The sequence below is a fragment of the Sebastes umbrosus genome, chromosome 14 (assembly GCF_015220745.1).
Source record: "Sebastes umbrosus isolate fSebUmb1 chromosome 14, fSebUmb1.pri, whole genome shotgun sequence".
Taxonomy (NCBI): Eukaryota; Metazoa; Chordata; class Actinopteri; order Perciformes; family Sebastidae; genus Sebastes; species Sebastes umbrosus.
The window spans coordinates 28324020-28348707 of NC_051282.1; the positions used below are offsets into that span (position 1 = coordinate 28324020).

At 40.1% G+C, this 24688-nt stretch overlaps 1 protein-coding gene across 5 annotated transcripts in view; it reads left to right on the forward strand.

The window, feature by feature from the left end:
• samd9l (sterile alpha motif domain containing 9 like) overlaps nt 1-24026 on the forward strand; it is a 27118-nt gene extending 3092 nt beyond the window's left edge. For 2 of the 5 annotated variants that reach the window (XM_037792499.1, XM_037792501.1), the window contains 3 exons: nt 12361-12457; nt 15563-15630; nt 17938-24026. In XM_037792499.1, coding sequence (XP_037648427.1) covers nt 15627-15630; nt 17938-22529 — 4596 coding nt within the window. In that variant the 5' untranslated portion in view covers nt 12361-12457; nt 15563-15626 and the 3' untranslated portion in view covers nt 22530-24026. Of the gene's footprint in view, nt 1-1111; nt 1182-2995; nt 9117-10156; nt 10279-12360; nt 12458-15562; nt 15631-17937 lie in introns of those variants that run through there. The other 3 variants (XR_005209937.1, XM_037792500.1, XM_037792498.1) reach the window with 3 other exon arrangements.
• Nucleotides 24027-24688: the final 662 nt, after the last annotated feature.

Consider the following 24688-nt stretch of genomic DNA (forward strand, 5'->3'; position numbering starts at 1 on the left):
TCTCCATATTCTCATTATCATTATCAGTCCTAATCATAATGCAGTACAAGTTCACTATAAAAACTTAAATAAATAAATAAATTGTGTTCACCTGTTAAACTTCTTTTTTCTAATGATATCCAGCGTGGTGGATTTTACTGATTGTCTTGGTCATTTTGGCAAGTTGTGAATCGATGAAGGTGATTGCTGTACAGATATAAACACTGCAGTGACACTGGTAACATGCTGCATGGTGCTGGTGGATATACCGGCACAGAGGACTAAATGACGTGTATAACAGAATTAAGAGGGAACGAGTGTTCAGAGACCTCCTCAACTACAAGCACCCTTGATCTCTGTGTCAGAAAAACTCCTTTTCTCGGTCTTCCTCTCGGTAGTTGCAGTGATTCACTGTAAAGATCAAACAGGCTCATTCACATGCAGAAACATTCATGAGGTGTTTTGCATCGACCATTTATGGTTGAATGTGGGCGTGTAGAGGGCGGAATATGAGGCGGATCCACGTGCGCACATTTCCAGGTGGACTGTGATTTATAAAGGGAACATTGCGTGCAGGTGTGCGTACGCACAGTTTTATAAGTCTGATTTTTTTTGGTGCACGCCATTTTCGGCTTTTGTGCGCACGTACATTTTTAGTGTGGATCCTACGCACTGTTTTATAAATGAGACCCTAGGTCAGGTAAAGTTTCTGGAAGAAGTTCAATATAAAAGGATTAAGATCACATTTCATATTCTTCATCATTCAATCATCATTCGCTACACCTGCAAATGCCATTAGGAGCACTAGGAGGAGGCAGAGGAACCGGATTGTTTTTTTTTAAAGATTATCTCTGGACTACTGTCAGGATATAGTGACAGTTAGAGCAAATATGATAGAGTAATTTTTATAAATGTTACCAACTGCAGCTTTAATAGATACACTCTCAATGCAATCTATGCAGATCTAGTGGAAACAAGATTGGTGAATGTGATCCATAATCATCTGCGTTGTCTCTGAAGCTACTCTTTAGTCAAATTGGACCTGAGTGAAGTTTTTTTCAACAAAAAGATTTCTTCCACACGTGTCAAGATGATAATGGGTTGAAGTAACTGTATAACGTTGTCTTTTCAGATGAAAGGTGATAAAAGTAAACGCCAAAGTTGAGGATGTGACGAAGACAGAAGGAGAAAGAAAATCATGGGTGAGTGGACTCCTTTTTTATCACATCTGACGATAGTGCTGTGCTTTCCGACGCTTACAAAAGTTTGTGGATGAAGCATTAAGATGTTACATTTGACTCATTTAGCGGCTGGCTAGTTAGCTATAGCTACCTTTCTAATAAAATGAGCCCAACAGCGGACAGTGCTGAGTCATGGTCCCTCTGTCTCACTGCTCGGCGCTAGGAGACTACTTCGCCGGGAGGAGGTCAGGCGTTAGCTAGCTAGCTTGTCAGTCTCCAGACAAACTAGCTAACTAGTCAACCAGTCTTTGTTAGAGTAACTTTTAACATTGTTAAAAAACAAGCCAACAGAACTTGCTAGCCAGCGTTAACTAAGCCCCCAGGAAGAGCGCTGGTCATTGTTCCCAATTTTCGTAGTGGCTAAACGGCGGTAGTTTGAACAGGTAGATCAGCTGTTCGAGCAGCGGAACATAACGTCATTCAAACCCAACAGAAACAAAATTAAACTCACCAAAACCGTCTTGGTTTGTCTCTCCACTGGCCTCTTCCACTGCTCCAACAATATGGTTGAAATAAACTCTTAATCCATAGCTTTAGATGGGAAAATCGAATCCCCTCATACAATTCAAACTACCTCGCCATCCCACATACCAAGCGTCAGCTTCTCTCCCTGCTCGGACACCTGAATTTCGCCATCTGCACCATCCTTCAAGGTTGATCCTTCTTCTTCAACTTACTATCCTTGACTATCCTTGATCCCCTTTCAACCCTCTCTTTGACCCCCGCCATCCCACCGCATACAACACCAAAAAACCTTCGGCTACCGTTCATCCCCCGATAACTGCCCCTTTTTCATCCCTCTCCTCGACCCCCCCTTTATCCCTCTTCTCAAACCTTTTTCATTCTTCTTTTTGACCTCCAACATCCCACTGAACACGACCCTCACCCAATTATCCCAACGAACTAGACCCTTACGACCAAACTTCGGCTTCTGTTCATCTCCCAGTAACCGCCCCCTTTTCCGACCGCCCCATCATCCCACCGAACACGACCCTCACCCAAACATCCCGCCGAAAATGAGCCTCCCCCAATTATCCACCGAACTCAACCCTTACCAAATCTTTCTCGCATCCTCCAGCCATTCCAAATAAAACTACTTTTGTACTGTAGTAATGGCATAGTCTTCGTTAGTGAAAAGTTAGTTATGGGTAATGGGGCTGGTAAGAGAAGAAGGTTGGAATCCAAATTTCTTCCTGACCTGTATCCACATTCTCAGAGTGTGACTCATAGTTGGGTAAATAATGCATCTCCCTCTCCTGGAAAGCAGATGGATTAAGTAGTGAGCATGGCGGGAAGGGAAATAGTTCGATCTGGAACATACAGGTCATTGGCGTAGAGTGCTACCTTATGCTCAATGCTCAATATGCCCTATCAGTCATGAAGTGCAATCGCCAGAGGTTCAATGGCTAAGTCGAAAAGTTACGGTAATAATATGTTAATGCTGTGTTAAAAATTTGTTCCGCTGCCCCAAAAAAGGCCCAAAAAAACATTATTTATAGATTATAGTCTTCAATAGGAATTAATGGGTTTGGGGCCAAGTGCCAGAGACAGCATAGGGAAGTTGGAAAGTTTGAAAATATTGAGATACAGAATAACACATTCCTGTTTTTTCACCTTTCATGGGATTTGTTGACAAAATTGAAAATTTGAAATATTATATACCAAACATCTCTAATTTGCAAACATCATATGCCTGAAGTTTGGAAGAGAACCCTAGTGCTTCTTTGATTCTCCCATTTAAAATCAAACATATTGTTTTTTTTCTCACTATACAGCTGACGAAGTTGAGCAGTCACCCAAGAGTTGGACTGAATCTCAAGTAAGCACCTGGCTAAGATCCATTGGAGTGAAGGAGCAGTACATAGAAAAGCTCTATGAAGAAGAAGTAGATGGACAAATCCTTCTTGCACTGAATGAGGACTTTTTGAAGTCAAAAGTTTGCATGAAATCAGGGCCTGCTCATTTGATTATTCAAAAGAGAGATGAGCTCATCAACTCCAAACAAAAGTCTCAAGATAAGAAAAAGACCACCAGTGGCAAAACACTGGAGCAGAAATCAGTTCAATGTCTTCCCACAACAAGTGAAGGTACTTCAGCACAGATTCATGAGAGAGATCAAGATGTCTTGAAGGAGAAACAAACTGCTCAAGAACAATGTGTGTTGATATCAAAGGAAGACTGTAGACCACGACCATTTGATCAAGAGGGGATTGATTTCATATATGTAAAGCACAGAGTCCTGCAGCCTGAATCAGGTGCTTTTAATCTGACATCTCCATGCCATGAATTTAAGTCTCTTTCTGTAGCTGCTGCGTTGGATCGTACAAGACTCCAAGCTAAGTTTGCCAAAGAGGTCCTTAAATTTGCAACTGGCTGTATGAATATCAGAACAAATGGTACAATACACTTTGGTGTGATGGACAGCAAGGAGGATGTAGGAAACGTACATGGTGAGATAATTGGCATCCCTGTAAAAGAGAAAGACATTTATGTAGATGCTTTGGACTACATTGAGAGGAGTTTCTCCTCTAACACGGAGCATATGCGCCAGTGTGTGCGGCCACCACAGTTCATTGAGGTTATGGATCAAGAAAAGAGGTATGTGGTAGAGGTTGACATTGTGCCTTCAATAGGTATCGTTAAGGGCAAGGTGTATGCAGTTCGTCTGCCAAACTTCAAAGAGTCAGCCAACAAAGTAGAATTTGAGAAAGAAGCGATTCTGCGGAGGGTGGGTTCGAAAACGGAGCCAGTGAGCGACAAAGACCTAAGTGATTTTTACCAGCGAGTCAAAGATCGGGATGCTCAAAGAGAAGAAGCAGAGAGAAATCAGTTCTTCAGTGCCCCAGAGTTCTGCCAAGACCTCGGAAGGAAACTCAAAATGCTAATGACGAGTGGGAAAAAATTCATCGAAAAGGAGAAATGGTTCATATTCGTCACAAACAAATTCAACCCTGATGACCTCTGCAACATTGACTGGTTGCTTAACATGACCATGTTCTGTGTGTTTGACTTTGACCCAGACTCAAAGATTTCAGGTCTTTGCAGTAAATACCTTCAGCATCACGCTGCAAACATGCATTCTCTGCAGAGCTACAGGAAATCCGGTGACATGAGCATCAAAGAATTCACAAGCCACTTGCATCTGTTTGATCAAGCTAGCTGGATCTTTTGTAATGGCCGTACTGACTACAAAGGAAATGAAACTCCATGTGATGAAATGACTTGGATCAAGACAAAAGTGACTTTACTGCGGGAATCTGTGTCTTTGATCTGTAAACAAATCTTGCCAAAGGGGACATTCCAGGTCATTTTTCTTCTCACTTCACCAGTTGAGAAGCCTCTGTTGCACACCTTTAATGAGTTTTTCACAGACATGGAAGGCCATGAAGACATCATCTGCATCTGTGAATCACAGAAAAACTTCCAGAAGTGGCAAAGCTTTGCAGAGGGCTCATGTGGAAAAGAAACTGTGAACAATTCCAGTGTTGTTGGGATGAAAATGAGTCACATTAATGCAACTCTGCAGCAGGTACAACCAGTTAATGCATGTGCCAGCAAACACTTGCCAGTCTTTATGAGGGGGACTTGCCTTCTTGAAACACATGAAGAGGAACAGATGTATTCTCTGGAAATTCTGACGGTCGACCATTGTCATGAAACAAGCAAAGACTTCATCGATGAGGAGAAATCAAACATTGAACAGCAGTTCTACCGTGGTGGGAGAGTGAACTGGTTGAATTTCTGGCTTGCTGAGCACAACTATGTTGGAGAGGTAATTGAAAGAGATGCTTATCATGATGTTTCCAACCTTCTCCATGACACTTTGAAATACAATGCAGAACAAACTCCGGTGAACAGCATAAACATCTACCATCATCCAGGAAGTGGTGGAAGCACTGTCGCAAGACAGGTGCTGTGGAACAAAAGGAAAGATCTGAGGTGTGCAGTTGTGAAGCCTTCATACTCATCTGCTCTTGTTGCGCAACATGCAGTTGAACTAAGAGAGTATGAAGAAACTGATCCACAGACGTGTCTTCCTGTGCTGCTCCTCATTGAAGACTCAGACAAAGAATACCTAGATGATCTCAGGAATGAACTAGAGGTTGCCATTAACACCAAAAGAATCCAGTTTGGAACTCTATGTTTCATTTTGTTGAGCTGCAGACGATCCCATGATCCAGAGAAGAAATGCAAGGAGTCTCCATTGCAGAATGTGTCAGTCACTCACAAACTGTCTGCTCAAGAGAAGAGAAAGTTTGCTGGAAAACGAGAGGTGCTTGAGGAATGCTATGAGCCTGAATTCATCCTGACATTTGTTTTGATGAGTGAAGGATTCAATGAGAAATACGTTCAACAGTTTGTGGAACATTTGCTCCAAGGCATTGACCGTCAATCTGTTGTCACACGCCTGATTCTCTATGTAGCACTGCTGAACACTTATGTTCAAAACTCTTTCATCTCTCAGTCCCATTGTGAAGCTTTGCTTGGTTTAAACGTTAAGTGGGAAAGGTTTCGCCAACATGACTTTGAGAAATCACTCACTGATCAAGCGAAACTAGTCTTCTTGCACCTCAGAGATGACAAGACACACATCGAATCAATCAGAATCATTCACCCACTCGTTGCAAAGGAAATTCTCCAACAACTTTTGGGAAACCATCAGACCCAGAGCAGTTTGGCAATGGATTTGCTCTGCGAGAAGGTGCTTTTTGAGCACAGATTTGGAAGGGACGAATATCTGTCATTTTTGAGAGCGCTTTTCATAAGGCGATCCAGAATAAGCAAAGGGGACAAATATGACAGCTTTTTCTCTCCTCTGATTGAACATGTGTGTGCAAAGGAGAAAAGCCCAGACAAAGCAATTGAGTTACTCAAGGAAGCGTTCCAGTGTTTCCATAAAGATCCATTCTTTGCACAACAACTTGCTCGTCTTCATTATACTTATGAAAAGTTCGAAGAGGCAAAATACTGGGCAGAGACAGCAGCCAAACAACAGCCCAACAACTCATACATACTCGACACAAAGGGGCAGGTGTACAGGAAATGGTTCCAAGCTAAATGCAAAGCTATTGACAATGACAATGTCCCAAAGACAGCTCAAAATATAGTAGATGCTGTGGAGACTGCACTGAAAGCCCTGGAGTGTTTTCAAGAATGTGAAAAAGCAGCTGCAGCCGATATGGAAAACCTTAACAGCTCAGGGTTTTTTTCTGAAGTTGAGGTTGGCTGCAGCCTGCTCAAGCTGATCTCATCATCGCAAGTGTTTGCAAACAGAGCCGATGGCCATTCAGAGTGTATGAAGTACCTGTTAACAGATTACATTCCGGAGGAAATTGAAGATGTCTGGGAACCATTTCATGGCCGTTTGAAAAAACTCAACAAGACAATGCAAGATGCCTTGGAATGGATTTCAGAAGACCTCAGTTACTTCCAGACAGACATCGGTGCAGATGAAGAAGAGACCCCTGAAAGACCTGAAGAGAAGATAAGCCATCCACTGACATGGTTGTCAAAAAGATCTTCAGAGTATGGGAAGTACTTCAGTGAAGCTTATTCTACTGAACTTCTACAACATGGGAAGTCAATCCCAGCCAATCTAACTCCTTTCCAAAAACGCATGGTCATCTATTATCTTGGCGGGGGTAACGTAACATCCATCCTCTCCAAGCTAACTGACCAGAGGGATGTAGTATACCTTCTAGAGAGCATCCTTTCTCTCTACCCCAGCAATCCAATAAAGGCCAACTTTGGCCAAAGGGACATTGTCAATTACATAATGGCCCACATTTCTCTGAACTGCCTGTCACCACAGAATCAAAAGGTAGCTCCTCTGAAAGATCTACAGGCACTTAGTCGTCAGTTCCCTTCTGATAAAAATAAATGTTCGCCAAGTGCCCTGTTCTTGCTTACCTTGCTGTTCTGGCCAGAGGATTGTGACACAGATCAAGAGAAAGAAACTAAATATGAAATTGTGCAATCAGCTGTTGAACACCTGGAAAAAGACTACTGGACCAAGATGAAGGACATTCCTCCGCGGAAAAGAAGGATTTACACCCATTTCTTTCTGGGCAATGGGAACGGATTGGATAAATTTGTCCACAAGAGAAAGTTTGAAACAGTCACAAAGGGGATCTCTGTCTCCGAGAAACGCATGAAGTGGTTCAGGGGTGAGGCATGGAAAAAGCCTGAGATTGCAACGATGCTGAAACGTGTTTCTGGATGGACTGAAGATGGAGTGGTGTACCTTGAAGGCCCTCGGAAAAAGAAGTTCAAAATCCTGCCTATTCATGTACCTTCAGTGCCTCATAGTAATGAAAACATCACATTCTACCTGGGGTTTACCTACAAAGGCCCTGTTGCCTACAACATCATTGTGAAACAATAGTTTGTCTTTGAACAATGATCCTGACACATGGCTGTATGTCATCTTGCTGACGCATGGGCCTAGTATCCACCTCAAGACCTAAGAGCTATAACAAATTAAAAAGAGAAAAGGTCATTCAAAACACACAAAACTTCTTACGACAGCTTGTCAAGTAGGCAATCTTTGTGAAAGACGAAACCAAAATGTTGAAGCACATGGTATTGTTTTGTAAGATGTAAGATTGTTTGATGTTTCCCCTCTTGTACTTGTATAAAGATGCACATGTAAGTGTACTGAAAAAGTGTCATAAAAATGACTCACCAGTTTTTGTGTACATATGAACATGGACTATGACATGATTGACTCTGGATTCTCAGAGTAAAAACAATGTAAACTGAATGTGCTACTCTACAGCTCAATGCTTCTCAAATAGGAACTCAAAGTGCCTGTTTCAACCTGTATCTAGTATCCTGTTATTTTCTGATTGTTTGTCGATCCAGTTCAGATGGACTGCAGTTCACACCTTGCATCAAAATGCATTTCAAATGTATCTCAAGTGAGCGTTAGTGCCTGGATTTTGCTAAGGTGCTCACATTTGGTGTTGTTGTTTTGTAAGATGTAAGATTGTTTGATGATTCCCCTCTTGTACTTGTATATAGATGCACATGTAAGTGTACTGAAAAAGTGTCATAAAAATGACTCACCAGTTTTTGTGTATATATGAACATGGACTATGACATGATTGACTCTGGATTCTCAGAGTAAAAACAATGTAAACTGAAATTGATACTCTAAAGCTCAATGCTTCTTAAATAGGAACTCAAAGTGCCTGTTTCAACCTGTATCTAGTATCCTGTTATTTTCTGATTGTTTGCTTGATCCAGTTCAGATGTATTGCAGTTCACACCTGGCATGAAAATGCATTTCAAATGTATCTCAAGTGAGCGTTAGTGCCTGTATTTTGCTAACGGGCTCACATTTGGTGTTATGTTTTGGAAACTGAACTAGACTGCTGTTAGAAAGAAAAAAAAAACATGTCACAGAAGATGAATTTTGGTGTCAACTGTTCTTAGACATCTGGGCTTTATAGTAGATCATGATGGCTTATACTCACTCTTCTATATTTACCAGGATACAATGTAGAAAGCAATGGAATTAAATGCAACTACCTTCATGGGATTTTTTATCAGTGTTTTAACAATAAATATATTAAGAGATAAACAGCAACAGTATGTACAGTTGGAGAAGAATGTGTATACATATTGATATGCAATAGAAACATGTGTAATAAAGTGCTTGTATAGATATTGAATACACTTTACACAAATTATGAAAACACACTTGTCCTTAAAATGAAACTACAAATGATGTCAGTACCTGTACTTTTGTTGCTATACATTTTTAAAATGTTGTACTTATTATGTATTTGATGATGTTTTTGATAGTAACATGAAATATTTGACTCTGTAAACATTGGTGTTCTGTATGTAAAATATATCACAGAATACAATAAACTGTTTTTTTCTCTTCAATTTCAGTTTTATGTTGTCATTCCTTGAATAAAATTTCATGTTCAACTGATAGTGATAGTCTTTTCAGAAGATTTTATCGTGCAACAACTGGCAGACTATATAAGACATACTTGTTAGACCTACACTTGAAAAATGAACACAAATTGACACTTAACATCAAGCGTAGTTTGATGTTAGCCTGCACTTTGATTGGTCTTCTACAGGCATGTTATTTCATTGTAGACAACTTATTTCAGTCAAATTCTGCTTGGTCCGCTGCCTTTCATTACAGCGTGTTTGCTGCCACTGCTCACATGGTATTTGGTGGGAGATAACTATGCAAAATAATAGCTACGACACTGAATGAACTGCTCGATAGCTAACTACTAGCTCTGTATATATATATATATATATATATATGTATGTATGTATGTATGTATGTATGTATGTATATATATGTATGTATGTATATATATGTATATATATGTATATATATATATATATATATGTATATATATATACATACATACATATATATATGTATGTATGTATATATATATATGTATATATATACATATATATATATATATATTATACACTGCGTGCAGGAGTTTTTTTTCTTTTATTTCAAAAGTTCAATACATTAGATTCACACATGTTCACACATGTTCAGATTTTTCATTACAATTGTGCAAATATGTTTTACAGTATAAAAATAATATAAAAGTAAAATAAATTATACAGCAAATAAAATGTAAGGAAAGGAAAAGATGAATAAAAACAAAAACAAATAGTGTGTACTATCTCAATCTTTGTTAGTATGCTGTCTTTTTGAGAAGTTCTTCGGTAAATTAATTAGCATGAAAACAATCTACAAACACACGTTCAATAGTTTCTCCTTCACAATAACAAAAAGTGCATCTATTGTTAACAGTTGCTAAGAACTTATATGTTAGATATTATCTTTAGCAGGGTAGATAGTATCAGTGTGCACACCAGGGTGTGGAATTTCCTCAAAAACGAAACTTGGTGAGCTGCGCAGGCGCAGTAGGAGCAGTATATAAACAGAGATCTAGTGAAGTCACATCAGTTCTGTGTTGGATGTTACTCTGAGAACAACGTCAGGGGGAAAATCCACAACAGGAAAGGAAGAAAAGCTGATTTCTGTCTGTATTTATCCAAGGTAAGAACAGTGGTCTCCCTTTTATTTATTTATCATTTTTATTTATTTACTTCTGTAAATGTTTTTTGCCTGCTGATGTTCAAAAAAAAGAAGTGATCTCTGTCTATATGTGGTTAGGGGTTTTCTGTACCAACAATATACCCATAGGCTACTTAGTTGTGTGTTATGGAGGTTCAGTGTTACAGACAACAGATTGTTTAGAAGTCTCTGCTCTCAGGAAGCAGGACAGAGGAAGTGATTATTGTGTAAACCAGTAATACGATTCTGTGTTGTCTCTGAACATATTTCTTCCTCAACCCTTTCACGCATAGTGATCACTACAGTGGACAGCTATTCAAAAGCCATTTTCTTGTATTCCTGTGGGTTTTGATGGTGTAGTCGCACATCAGCCACCTCAGTGGACGTTATAGCATCATCCCATACACTGCCACCCATTGGCCTGCCATTGTAATTGCACAAAACAAAATCCTCAGAAATGCTGAGCAGCTCAGGAATAACTTCCCAATCCTTCTATAGCAGGAGAGCCTTGCAGGTAAAAAAAATGTATAACATCAAGTAACAACTTAGGAGTAATATAATTGTTAAAATTACGAAGTATTGATTTTATGTTGGGAGGAAATTACGATTAATCATCTGTCTACTAAATTGGACATCATGCATCGCTGGTTATATTTCAACTACAGTTCATACTATTACTGCAACTTTGTTGTTCTTGAAAATTCTTCCCTTTGCAGTAACTTTTTTGGCTGAAAATCAATTTATTAATGTTTTAAGAATGTAACTTGCAGTTTTTTTTTAACAAAAACAATACTTTGTGCAGATTAATCCCATTATATGAGTAACAGTTTGCATGGTTATATTTTGTAGAGCTCAGGTGCAGTGCCTGATAGAAAGGCCTACAGGATATTGGAGCAAATACCATCTGAGTCAAGTGAGGATGATGCTAGTGGCAGTGATGATGAATGATTGCCAGAAAAAGAAAGATCAGCAAATAGAAGCAGTAGTGACAGTGGAGCTGAGGGAGCTGAGGATGCCAAGGGAGCTGAGGATGTGCCACCTGACAGAGCTCAAGACAACCAGTTTGAGGGAGAGGGCCTACTTTTTTAGGAGAGTGGAAAGTGAATGTTGAGGGAACAGAGCCAATAGATTTCTTGATGCATCTATTTCCTGAAGAGCTGATAAATGAAATAGTGCACAATACAAACCTGTATGCACTCCAAAAAGGAAATGAAAATCTGGCCTTGACAAAAGATGAAATGAAGACATTTCTAGGAATTAATATGTCCATGTCAAACCTCAGGTATCCAAGATCAAGAATGTTCTAGTCATCAGAGGTAGGGCATCGTCTTCATTTGATAGCAAATGCCCTGCCATGATGCTGCATGCACACAAAAGACCAAGTACATCTGCATGCAGTGTCTTGTGGCTTTGTGCCCTGGGTGCTTTGCCAATTTTCATAGAAGATAGACTTGGTGAAATGATGCAAAAGTCAGTAAAACTGAAGAGACTATACTGCTGAATTACACTGAAAGAGAGTATTTTGAGAGCCATGGACATGGTTCAGCAGGGGGAGATGGGGAAGGGCTGAAGAGTCAAGAGTGAGACGCTGAATGAGGGAGGAGACAGGAGCAAAGAGCAGAAAAAGAGAAGGGAGAGGGGGAGGAATCAGGAGCGAGGTTCTTCCTTTTTGAATTGCATTGAACAGTGTTAGAATATGTTCAAATATGTGAACACATTAGTTTAGCAGCATTAAAAATAAATATGATTTTATAGTTTTCGCACAATTTATCATTTTATTCATTGGTTTGGAAAAAACATAGTTCTTCAGTTGAAAACCTAAACGCATGCTGTCCAACAAAGTGGACATGTGAAAATCTCCCTGAAAAATGTGCGTTTAAAAAAAATGTGAGTCAATATTTTTTTTTCATGCCTAAAGATGAATAAAAACAGTTAGTAAAAAAATCCTGACTGAGGTCATCATAATTCATGCATGAAAGGGTTAAACCGGAGTGAAGTTTCTTCAACAGAGAGATGTCTTCCACACATGGGTTGAAAGTAACAGTATGACATTTTCTTTTGCAGATGGAGGGTGATAAACACCAAAGTTGATAATGTGACGAGGAAAGGAGAAAGAAAATCCTGATGGAGTGACACAACATTTTTCCAGTGTTTATCCAAGGTAAGAACAATGGCCCGCCTTTTTATATATTTATTTATTAGCTGGTGTTAATGTTTTTAACCTTACTCAGAGTTATGGATGTAAGTTAGGCCTGTTATATAACATCGATGCTCATAGTGTGATGGTGACGCACTAAAAGAAATGATCTCTCCCCTACATGGCTCACCATTTTCTGTGGCGAGACAGGCTGGGCACAGACCCTGAAAAAAAGCAGGAACAAAAGAATGTGGAATGTGGTCTGATTGGTTTGAAGTGAGGAGATAGGGATCACATCTAAACAATCCGATAAGTTTTTGTAACATGCAAGAATTTTTACTTAAAATTTACTCATGATAGGGATGCTCATTTTGAAATATTTTCTTAGCCGATAACCGACCCTCGTTAACCGATTATTAACCGTTAACCGACAAGATTAGTGCCTCGTGCCAGCTGCAGGAGCACAACAGATATTCGTGAGTCTCCAGTTCACCCGTCCGGGAGCGTTAACTTAGCAGCTACGATGCTGCGTGTAGTGTCGCGGACATGCAGCCACTTTCCCAGTAAAAATCTCCACCACACATTTAGTTTAGTTTAGCAGATTGTCAGCTGTGTGTCTGCCCGGCGTAACTTTAGTGAGTGTCCAATAAACAGTGTGTGTGTTCGTGCTACGTTAGCAGCTCTAGCATTGCCAGAGGCTTCGTGCTCGCCGGCGCACATGAAGTCTGCGTAACTTTAGCGAGTTTCCAACAGACTGTGTGTGTGTTGGTGGTGAGTGTGAGGTTGTTGGTGGCGTTATAGCTATGAACGTAGGTGTAGCAGTGAGTGTACAGTTTATTTGTCGGTGAATAAATGCTACGAAACTACAATTCCTCCGCTCCGCTCAAGCGAGCTGGAGCTGTTCTTATAATACATCCATGGAGAGACCGGAGCCGACTTCCTGTATCCTTCAACTCCGGCTCCGCCTCTTAAGGTGGGCTGTTAAGGTGGACCAGCTTTTCTCCTTAAAGTGACGAACCGCTCTTCTGAGCCGCTCAGCTTTTAAGTTAATTATTAACATTTCTTTTAACCGTTTTAACCGATAGCGTTAAAGGGACTGTTTGTAACTTCTTACACGTATAAATCAATCCGGGTCGGTGTCCCATGCACGCTCGCGTGTGGCTACGCTGTTCAGACTCAGACTCCAACACAAACTATACGGAAGCACCAAAACCTCAAAGTTCTATCTAGTGAAGCCCGTCTGTTAAACAGTGTTGGCCGCGGTCGGAGGACGCGGTCGGAGACCGTAGCTTTGGTCTCCATGGCCGGAGTCTCTGCTCCTCTGCCTGCTTGCCTTCACTCACACACCACACTCGTTCTCACTCTTTCGCTCCACTCTTACATACATGCGTGCACACTACACACTGCAGAAGAGTTAGTTTAGCTCTGAGAATATCTAGTGAATGCACAGTGGATGTTTGTGCAGAAATAAATGCTGCAGCTCCTCCAGACCAACAGAGGTTTTCCGTGTCTTGTGAATTGATGGGGCTCCGCAGCAAGAAACGTTATCGTCTCTGACCAAAACTCCGGTTTCTCCCCTGTTCCCTCCGACCGCGGTCGGGAGGCTGAAGCAGGAAAAGCCAACACTAGGATCAGCATTGATTCATGGAGAGACCTTCGTCTGGTCAGCTAACATTACTGCCAAGCAGCTGAAATATAGAATGATATTGTGGTTTTAGCTGACGTGTGTCGCTTCACTGTTTTGAGCGATGCTCGTTCATGTCTACTGTATGTAGAGCGAGTACAAGCGTGAGCAACAGGACACTGACTTTCGTTGACTTAACGGCCACAGGTGTCGCGGTTTACAAGCAATTTCAGATTCTTACATAGAGTCCCTTTAAGAGAGTCTGAGCCGGATTTGCAGGATACAGGAAGTTGGCTCCGGTCTCTCGAGCTCGCTTGAGCAGAGCGGAGGAATTGTAGCATTTATTCACCTACAAATAAACTGTACACACACTGCTACAGCTATGTTCACAGCTATAACGCAACCAACAACCCCACATTCACCGCCACCGCACACACACAGTCTGTCGGACACTCGCTAAAGTTACGCTGCGCTGACGGAGCGTATGTTTGTGGCAGCGGCGAGCACGAAGCCACCATGCTAGAGCTGCTAACGTAACACAAACACACACACACTGTTTGTCGGATTGCATGTCCGCGACACTACACGCAGCATCATGGCTGCTACAGTAACTCTCCTGACGGTGAACTGAGGACTCAGTTGTCTGTTGTGCTCATACACTGGCGCACCGCTGCCTGCGAGGTACAAATCTTGTCGGTTAACGGTTAATAATCGGTTAACGAGGGTCAGTTATCGGTTAAGAACATTTTTCAAAATTAGCATCCCTAGTTTTCATTGGTCTTTAGGGAAACTTTAAATTGCTATAGCAGTTTATTTCTATAGACAATTACATTAACATTAAAACAATAATTAATACAATCAAATTACAATTACATTAATTACATCATTCTAGAGGACAATTACAGCATATCAGGGAATATACACACACACTTTTTGAAAAGATCTTTGGCCATGCTGATAAATCGACTGATATGTAACAGCCTATATCATCATCAGCATCAATGTAGACCAATAAATAAGGAAATTGCTGTACGTATATTGCTGTATATGTTTGAGGTAATTTAGAAACTGTCACCATTACATAGTTTGACCACCAGAATGGACTGTTTTCCAACTGAAATGTTAACGTTATGTGTTCATGTAAGAAAAGAATATCAGTTTATCTATTTTAACATAATTTTAAATATTTATCAAATATTTATCAGTGTTGACCTCATTAATCCACTAACAGTTGAGTTATAATCTTCAGTAATTCCGATGAGGAGTGTAAAATTTGCAAATAAAGAAGACAATAATTGAACAGTATTTTGCATGGAGTTTCGCATATCTGTCTCTCTGTAATGACTGTACCAGGACTTATATGAAGTGAACTAAAGCTATCTGGGATTCCAGTTTCACCATAAACAAGATACATTTGCCTGTGAGCCAGTTTCATTTAGCACATGTTCATCTGTATGCAAGATTATAATGGACTGAATGTAACTGTATAACATTTTCTCTTGCAGATGGAAGGTGATAATAAGTTAATACCAAAGATGATCATTTAGAGGAAGGAGAACGAAAATCATCATGGGTGAGTGGAGTGACAAGTCCTTTTTTCAGCACTTCAAAGGGGTGTAGTAGTTTGAGCTGTTTGCAGTGACATGTATCTTTGTCTTCTCTGCTTTTAAAGTGTTAATATATTACCTAAAATATTCCCTTGTGCACCTCAAGTTTGGCTCTAGCAGCACTGTATTATAAATTATAATTTGTTATTGTGAGATTTGATATACATTATGGAGAAACGCGGATATATGGAGCATATTAGCTCAAATGCTAAACACCAAATTTAAGGATTTGGTTAATATCAAAAAGATAAGAATATTGGGCTAGATGCATGTATCAATAATATTTTGTTTAGTTATGAATACTCAAACGAATCAATACATGGCCTAACCTAGTCTTAAACAAAATAAAGCATTCAGGGTGTAAAGTGCATTATCCTGTTTTAATGTTACCCAAAGTACAACATCTTTAAACTAGAACAACAAAAATATATGAAAATCATATTTAATTAGACCCAAATCACAGTCCTCGCAGGTGCATGCTTAAGGTGGACACCCATGGCTGCTTCGATTATGCTCTCTGTGGCCCTTGAATCCCGTCTGTTCACAGCAGCTGGAAAAAAAGCACAACAAAAAAATAATATTCATCTTTATAGAGCGCCTCTTCTGATGCTGGAGCACTTTTTATCTGTCAACATTCAAAACAAAGACATCCTGCCAATTATAATCTTGTGCGTGAAAACACTATATAAATCACGAACATAAACAATATAAACAGCTATCAACGTATTGTTTAAATGCTCTTGTTTTCACATTACAACCTAAACCAAAGTTCCCAGCTCGGGAAATGGGACCATCCGAGGAGCACGTGAATGCAGCATAACTGGCGGCTCAAGTCCAAGGTAGCAACATCAGAAGCTACCACCCCTCTCGCTATGAATACAGAGTAAAAAAATAGAGAAAATGGGTCTTAAAAATAACCAAAATTTCACAGGACTAATGCGCAGGAAAACTGCTTTGCCACCCGACTATGCATATGTTTCATTTTCAAAAACACACAGCTAGCGTGCTAGCTTCCCCGGGCTCAGTTCATATGTAAACACGCTATCTATGAGAATACGCCATGTAGCCTCAAACTCAACACTTAGTATGAGAATGGTAGAAGCGTCTTTACAAATACATTTGCATTTTAAATTTTAGTGTCTTTTCGGAACTCACCTGCAACTCGCATCCCCTCCCTGTCGAACCATAGACGTGTCAAACTCGATGTAGAACTGCATCACCTGTTGCACATGTGTCGGAGGCCAAAGGTATTAGTGTTGGTGTGCAAGGAAAAATAATCCTACATCGAACTCGGGGGAATGCTGGAACAAAACATACTGTTTAGCCCCTCTATTGGCCATATACTGTACATGATATCATATTGCGTTTAGAATAATACTTTTCAATAACACAATTCATATGTAAAAACTACTGTTCACACTGTTTTCAATGTAGCACCATTGAAAATGGTGCACCATTTGACAATGTAGCACCATTGTCAGACAAATTTCCCTCAAAATCACCATTCCCATAAGATTATGTTTTCATGTCGGCAAATGGTCGAAATAAAGTCACGTTGTGACACGAAGTCTATTGGACTCGTTGGCCTTGATGCAGGTCGAGGAAATGTTTGCTGGGAGGGGGGGACTGCAACTGAAATTCAGCCCAGGACTTTGAGATGGAGAGGCCCGGAACATTTTTTCTAATACAGCCATACCAGCTGCCACCTCAGTACTTATTTATGAAAAGTTGTGGCTGGACGGAAATTCAATAGAGCAAAACTTCGATGTAGTAGAAGTGAGAGCATGCCGTGAGGGGAAACGGATGTATCCAAAACATATAGTAACAGGTCATCGGCGTAGAGCAATACTATTCTCAATGCCCCCCTGCAAATACCTGATATGCCCTGGTAGCCACCTATGTGCAATCGCCAGATGTTCTATGGCTAACTCAAAAAGCTAAGGTGATAATATGTCAATGGTATGTTTACAGTTTGTTCTGCTGCCCCCAACAGGCCAAAAAATATAATTACTGCTTTAAAAATTCAATAGGAATGAATGGGCTTGGGGCCAAGTATCACAGACAGTTAAGGGAAGTTGTAAAGTTCTGAGATACGGATACGGTTTTGGACTTTTCGTTGGATTTGACAAAATGGAAAATTTTAATTCTCATATTTAAAGTATGTGCTACTACCAAACATCTCTAAATATGCAAACCACAAATATGCCTGAAGTGCGGTAGAGAACACGATCACTTCTCTGATTCTGTAATTTTTGTCTTTTCTCACTATACAGCTGACGAACTTGAGCAGTCACCAAAGAGTTGGACTGAATCTCAAGTAAGCACCTGGCTAAAATCCATTGGAGTGAAGGAGCAGTACATAGAAAAGCTCTATGAAGAAGAAGTAGATGGACAAACCCTTCTTGTACTGAATGAGGACTTTTTGAAGTTAAAGATTTGCATGAAATCAGGGCCTGCTCATTTGATTATTCAAAAGAGAGATGAGCTCATCAACTCCAAACAAAAGTCTCAAGATAAGAAAAAGACCACCAGTGGCAAAACACTGGAGCAGAAATCAGTTCAATGTCTTCCCATAACAAGTGAAGGTACTTCAGCACAGATTCCTGAGAGAGATCAAGATGTCTCAAAAGAGAAACAAACTGCTCAAGCACAATGTGTGTTGACTTCAAAGGAAGACTGTAGACCACGACCATTTGATCAAGAGGGGATTGATTTCATATATGTAAAGCACAGTGTCCTGCAGCCTGAATCAGGTGCTTTTAATCTGACATCTCCATGCCATGAATTTAAGTCTCTTTCTGTAGCTGCTGCGTTGGATCGTACAAGACTCCAAGCTAAGTTTGCCAAAGAGGTCCTTAAATTTGCGACTGGCTGTATGAATATCAGAACAAATGGTACAATACACTTTGGTGTGATGGACAGCAAGGAGGATGTAGGAAACGTACATGGTGAGATAATTGGCATCCCTGTAAAAGAGAAAGACATTTATGTAGATGCTTTGGACTACATTGAAAGGAGTTTCTCCTCTAACACGGAGCATGTGCGCCAGTGTGTGCGGCCACCAAGGTTCATTGAGGTTATAGATCGAGAAAGTACAGAAAAGAGGTATGTGGTAGAGGTTGACATTGTGCCTTCAATAGGTATCGTTAAGGGCAAGGTGTATGCAGTTCGTTTGCCAAACTTCAAAGAGTCAGCCAACAAAGTAGAATTTGAGAAAGAAGCGATTCTGCGGAGGGTGGGTTCGAAAACGGAGCCAGTGAGCGACAAAGACTTCAGTGACTTTCATGACCGGGTCAAAGATCGGGATGCTCAAAAAGAAGAAGCAGAGAAAAGCCAGTTCCTCAGTGCTCCAGACTTCTGCCAAGACCTCGGAAGAAAGCTCAAAATGCTAATGACAAGTGGGAAGAAATTCATTGAAACGGAGAAATGGTTCATACTCGTCACAAACAAATTCAACCCTGATGACCTCTGCAACATTGACTGGTTGCTTAACATGAACATATTCTCTGTGTTTGACTTTGATCCAAACTCAAAGATTTCAGGTCTTTGCAGTAAATACCTTCAGCATCACGCTGCAAACATGCATTCTCTGCAGAGCTACAGGATATCTGGTGACAAGAGTATCAAAGAATTCACAAGCCGCTTGCATCTGTTTGATCAAACTAGCTGGATCTTTTGTAATGGCCGCACTGACTACAAAGGAAGTGAAACTCCATGTGATGAAACGACTTGGATCGAGACAAAAGTGACTTTACTGCGGGAATCTGTGTCTTTGATCTGTAAACAAATCTTGCCAAAGGGGACGTTCCAGGTCATTTTTCTTCTCACATCACCAGTTGAGAAGCCTCTCTTGCTCACATTTTATGAGTTTTTCACAGACATGGAAGGCCATGAAGACATCATCTGCATTTGTGAATCACAAGAAAACTTCCAGAAGTGGCAAAGCTTTGCAGAGGTCTCATGTGGACAGAGGGAAACTGTGAACAATTCCAGTGTTGTTGGGATGAAAATGAGTCACATTAACGCAACTCTGCAGCAAATACAGCCTGCTAAAGCGTGTGCCAGCAAACACTTGCCAGTCTTTGTGAAAGGGTCTTGCCTTCTTGAAACACATGAAGAGGAACAGATGTATTCTCTGGAAATTCTGACGGTCGACCATTGTGATGAAACAAGCGAAGACTTCATCGGTGAGGAGAAAGCAAACATTGAACAGCAGTTCTACCATGGTGGGAGAGTGAAGTGGTTGAATTTCTGGCTTGCTGAGCACAACTATGTTGGAGAGGTAATTGAAAGAGATGCTTATCATGAGGTTTCCAACCTTCTCCATGATGCTTTGAAGTGGAATGCAGATCAATCTCTGGTGAACAGCATAAATATCTACCATCATCCAGGAAGTGGTGGAAGCACTGTGGCAAGACAGGTGCTGTGGAACAAAAGGAAAGATCTGAGGTGTGCAGTTGTGAAGCCTTCATACTCAGCTGCTCTTGTTGCGCAACATGCAGTTGAACTAAGAGAATATGAAGAAAAAGATTCACAAACGTGTCTTCCTGTGCTGCTCCTCATTGAAGAATCAGACAAAGAATACCTTGATGATCTCAGGAATGAACTAGAGGTTGCCATTAACGTCAAAAGAATCCAGTATGGAACTCCATGTTTCACTTTGTTGAGCTGCAGACGATCCCATGATCCAGAGAAGAAATGCAAGGAGTCTCCATTGCAGAATGTGTCAGTCACTCACGAACTGTCTGCTCAAGAGAAGAGAAAGTTTGCTGGAAAACGACAGGTGCTTGAGAAACAATATGCGCCTAAATTCATCCTGACATTTGTTTTGATGAGTGAAGGATTCAGTGTGTATTACATTCAACAGTTTGTGGAACATTTGCTCCAAGACATTGACCGTCAATCTGTTGTCACTCGCCTCATTCTCTATGTAGCACTGCTGAACACTTATGTTCAAAACTCTTTCATCTCTCAGTCCCATTGTGAAGCTTTGCTTGGTTTAAACGTTAAGTGGGAAAGGTTTCGCCAACATGACTTTGAGGGCTCACTCAGTGATCAGGCTAAACTAGTCTTCTTGCACCTCAGAGATGACAAGACACACATCAATGCAATCAGAATCATCCACCCACTCGTTGCAAAAGAAATTCTCCAACAACTTTTGGGGGACCAACAGACCCAGAGCAGTTTGGCAATGGATTTGCTCTGTGACAAGATGCTTTTTGAGCAGAGATTTGGAAAGGAGGAATATCAGTCATTTTTGAGAGCACTTTTTATGAGACGATCCAGAAAAAGCAAAGGTGACGAATATGATAGTTCTTTCGCTCCTCTGATTGAGCATGTGCGTACAAAGGAGAAAAGCCCAGACAAAGCTATTGAGTTACTCAAGAAAGCATTCCAGTGTTTCCATGAAGATCCATTCTTTGCACAACAACTTGCTCGTCTTCATTATACTTATGAGAAGTTTGATGAGGCAAAAAGCTGGGCAGAGACAGCAGCCAAACAACAGCCCAACAACTCATACATACTCAACACAAAAGGGCAGGTGTACAAGAAATGGTTCCAAGCTAAATGCAAAGCTATTGGCAATGTCCCAAAGACAGCTCAAAATATAGCAGATGCTGTGGAGACTGCACTGAAAGCCCAGGAGTGTTTTCAAGAATGTGAGAAAGCAGCTGATGCAGAAATGGAAAACGTTAACAGTTCAGGGTTTTTTTCTGAAGTTGAGGTTGGCCTCAGCCTGCTCAAACTGATCTTTTCATCGCAAGTGTTTGCAAACGGAGCCAATGGTCGTTCAGAGTGTATGAAGTACCTGTTAACAGATTACATTCCGGAGGAAGTTGAAGATGCCTGGGAACCATTTCATGGCCGTTTGAAAAAACTCAACAAGACATTGCAAGATGCCTTGGAAGGGATTTCAGAAGACCTCAGTTACTTCCAGACAGACATCGGTGCAGATGAAGAAGAGACCTATGAAAGTCCTGAAGAGAAGCCACTGACATGGTTGGCAAAAAGATCTACAGAGTTTGGGAAGTACTTCAGTGATAATACACTTTACGGGAAATCAATGCCAGCCAATCTAACTCTTTCCCAAAACCGTATGATCATCTACCGTCTTGGCGGGGGTAACGTAACATCCATCCTCTACAAGCTAACTGACCGGACGGATGGAGTACGTCTTCTCGAGAGCATCCTTGCTCTCTACCCCAACAATCCAAAAAAGGCCAAATTGGGACAAAACGACATTGTCAATTACATCATGACCCAGCTAACTCTGAACTGCCTGTCACCACAGAATCAAAAGGTAGCTCCTCTGAAAGATCTGCAGACACTTAGTCGTCAGTTTCCAACTGATAAAAGGAAATGTTTACCAACTGCCCTGTTCTTGCTTACCTTGCTGCTCTGGCCAGAGGATCATGACACAGATCAAGATAAAGAAACCAAATATGAAATTGTGCAAGCAGCTGTTGAACACCTGGACAAAAACTACTGGACCAAGATGAAGGACGTTCCTCAGCGAAAAAGAAGGATTTACACCCATTTCTTTCTGGGCAATGGAAACGGATTGGATAAATTTGTCCACAAGAGAAAGGTTGAAACAGTCACAAAGGTGTTCTCTGTCTCCGAGAAACGCATGAAGTGGTTCGGGGGTGATGCATGGAAAAAGCCTGAGATTGCCACGATGCTGAAATGTGTGTCTGGTTGGACTGAAGATGGAGTGGTGTACCTTGAAGGCCCTCGGAAAAAGAAGTTCAAAATCCTGCCTATGCATGTACCTTCAGTGCCTCATAGTAATGAAAACATCACATTCTACCTGGGGTTCACATTCAGAGGCCCTGCTGCCTACAACATCATTGTGAAAAAATAGTTTGTCTTTGAACAATGATCCTGATACATGGCTGTATGTCATCTTGCTGAAGCATGGGCCTAGTATCCACCTCATTACCTAAGAGCAAGAACAAATTAAAAAGAGAAAAGATCAATTCAAAACACACAAAACTTCTTACGACAGTTTGTCAAGTAGGCAATCTTTGTGAGAGACGAAACCAAAATGTTGAAGCACATGGTATTGTTTTGTAAGATGTAAGATTGTTTGACGTTTCCCCTCTTGTACTTGTATATAGATGCACATGTAAGTGTACTGAAAAAGTGTCATAAAAATGACTCACCAGTTTTTGTGTATATATGAACATGGACTATGATATGATTGACTCTGAATTCCCAAATAAAAACAATGTAAACTGAATGTGCTACTCTAAAGCTCAATGCTTCTCAAATAGGAACTCAGAGTCCCTGTTTCAACCCGTATCTAGTATCCTGTTATTTGCTGATTGTTTGTCGATCCAGTTCAGATGTATTGCAGTTCACACCTGGCATCAAAATGCATTTCAAATGTATCTCAAGTGAGCGTTAGTGCCTGGATTTTGCTAACGTGCTCACATTTGGTGTTGTTGTTTTGTAAGATGTAAGATTGTTTGATGTTTCTCCTCTTGTACTTGTATATAGATGCACATGTAAGTGTACTGAAAAAGTGTCATAAAAATGACTCACCAGTTTTTGTGTACATATGAACATGGACTATGACATGATTGACTCTGGATTCCCAGAGTAAAAACAATGTAAACTGAATGTGCTACTCTACAGCTCAATGCTTCTCAAATAGAAACTCAAAGCGCCTGTTTCAACTTGTATCTAGTATCCTGTTATTTTCTGATTGTTTGTTGATCCAGTTCAGATGTATTGCAGTTCACACCTGGCATGAAAATGCCTTTCGAATGTATCTCAAGTGAGCGTTAGTGCCTGGATTTTGCTAACGGGCTCACATTTGGTGTTTGGAAACTGAACTAGACTGCTGTTGGACAGAAAAACAGTATGTCACAGAAGATGAATTTTGGTGTCAACTGTTCTTAAACATCTGGGCTTTATAGTAGATCATGATAGCTTATACTCACTCTTCTATATTTACCAGGATACAATGTAGAAAGCAATGGAATTAAATGCAACTACCTTCATGGGATTTGTATCAGTGTTTTAACAATAAATGTATTAAGAGATAAACAGCAACAGTATGTACAGTTGGAGAAGAACGTGTATACATATTGATATGCAATAGAAACATGTGTAATAAAGTGCTTGTATAGATATTGAATACACTTTACACAAATGATGAAAACACACTTGTCCTTAAAATTAAACTACAAATGATGCCAGTACCTGCACTTTTATTGCTATACATTTTTAAAAAGTTGTACTTATATTTGATGATGTTTTTGATAGTAACATGAAATATTTGACTCTGTAAACATTGGTGTTCTGTATGTAAAATATATCACAGAATACAATAAACTGTTTTTTTTCTCTTCAATTTCAGTTTTATGTTGTCATTCCTTGAATAAAATTTCATGTTCAAGTGATAGTGATAGTCTTTTCAGAAGATTTTATCGTGCAACAACTGGCTGATAATATATAAGACATACTTGTTAGACCTATACTTGAAAAATGAACACAAATTGACACTTAACATCAAGCATTTTAACACTGTCCAAACAACTTGAATATTGTTTTTCATCAGTTAGGCTATAAAGTGTGTGCAAACTTCAGAAAGAAAAAAAATACATTACAACTTTGTGGTGTTAATAGTTTAATCATTCTGGACCAGTAGTAGTAGTTCTGACTGAGACAAAGTTGTCAGGTCACTCAATACAGGATTATTAACATTTGCAATGCAGATTACTATAAAAACAAATCTAATTTTTAGATATTTCAGCGCTCTCAAAAAATATCAGCGTATGTACCTAATCAGATTTACAGGGGTTCCCATTAGTGTTTTTGGCTTATCAAATAGTCTTAATTGGCTAATGACACATTGATTTTTTTTCTCGTAAAGTTATGACTTTATTCTCATAATATTACAACTTTTTAATCAGGTACATTACATTTACCACATACATACTATATACAACATCATATTTGTGTTACACTAATAACATTAAAATTTTCCAAACATATATAAATTTCACCTTCATA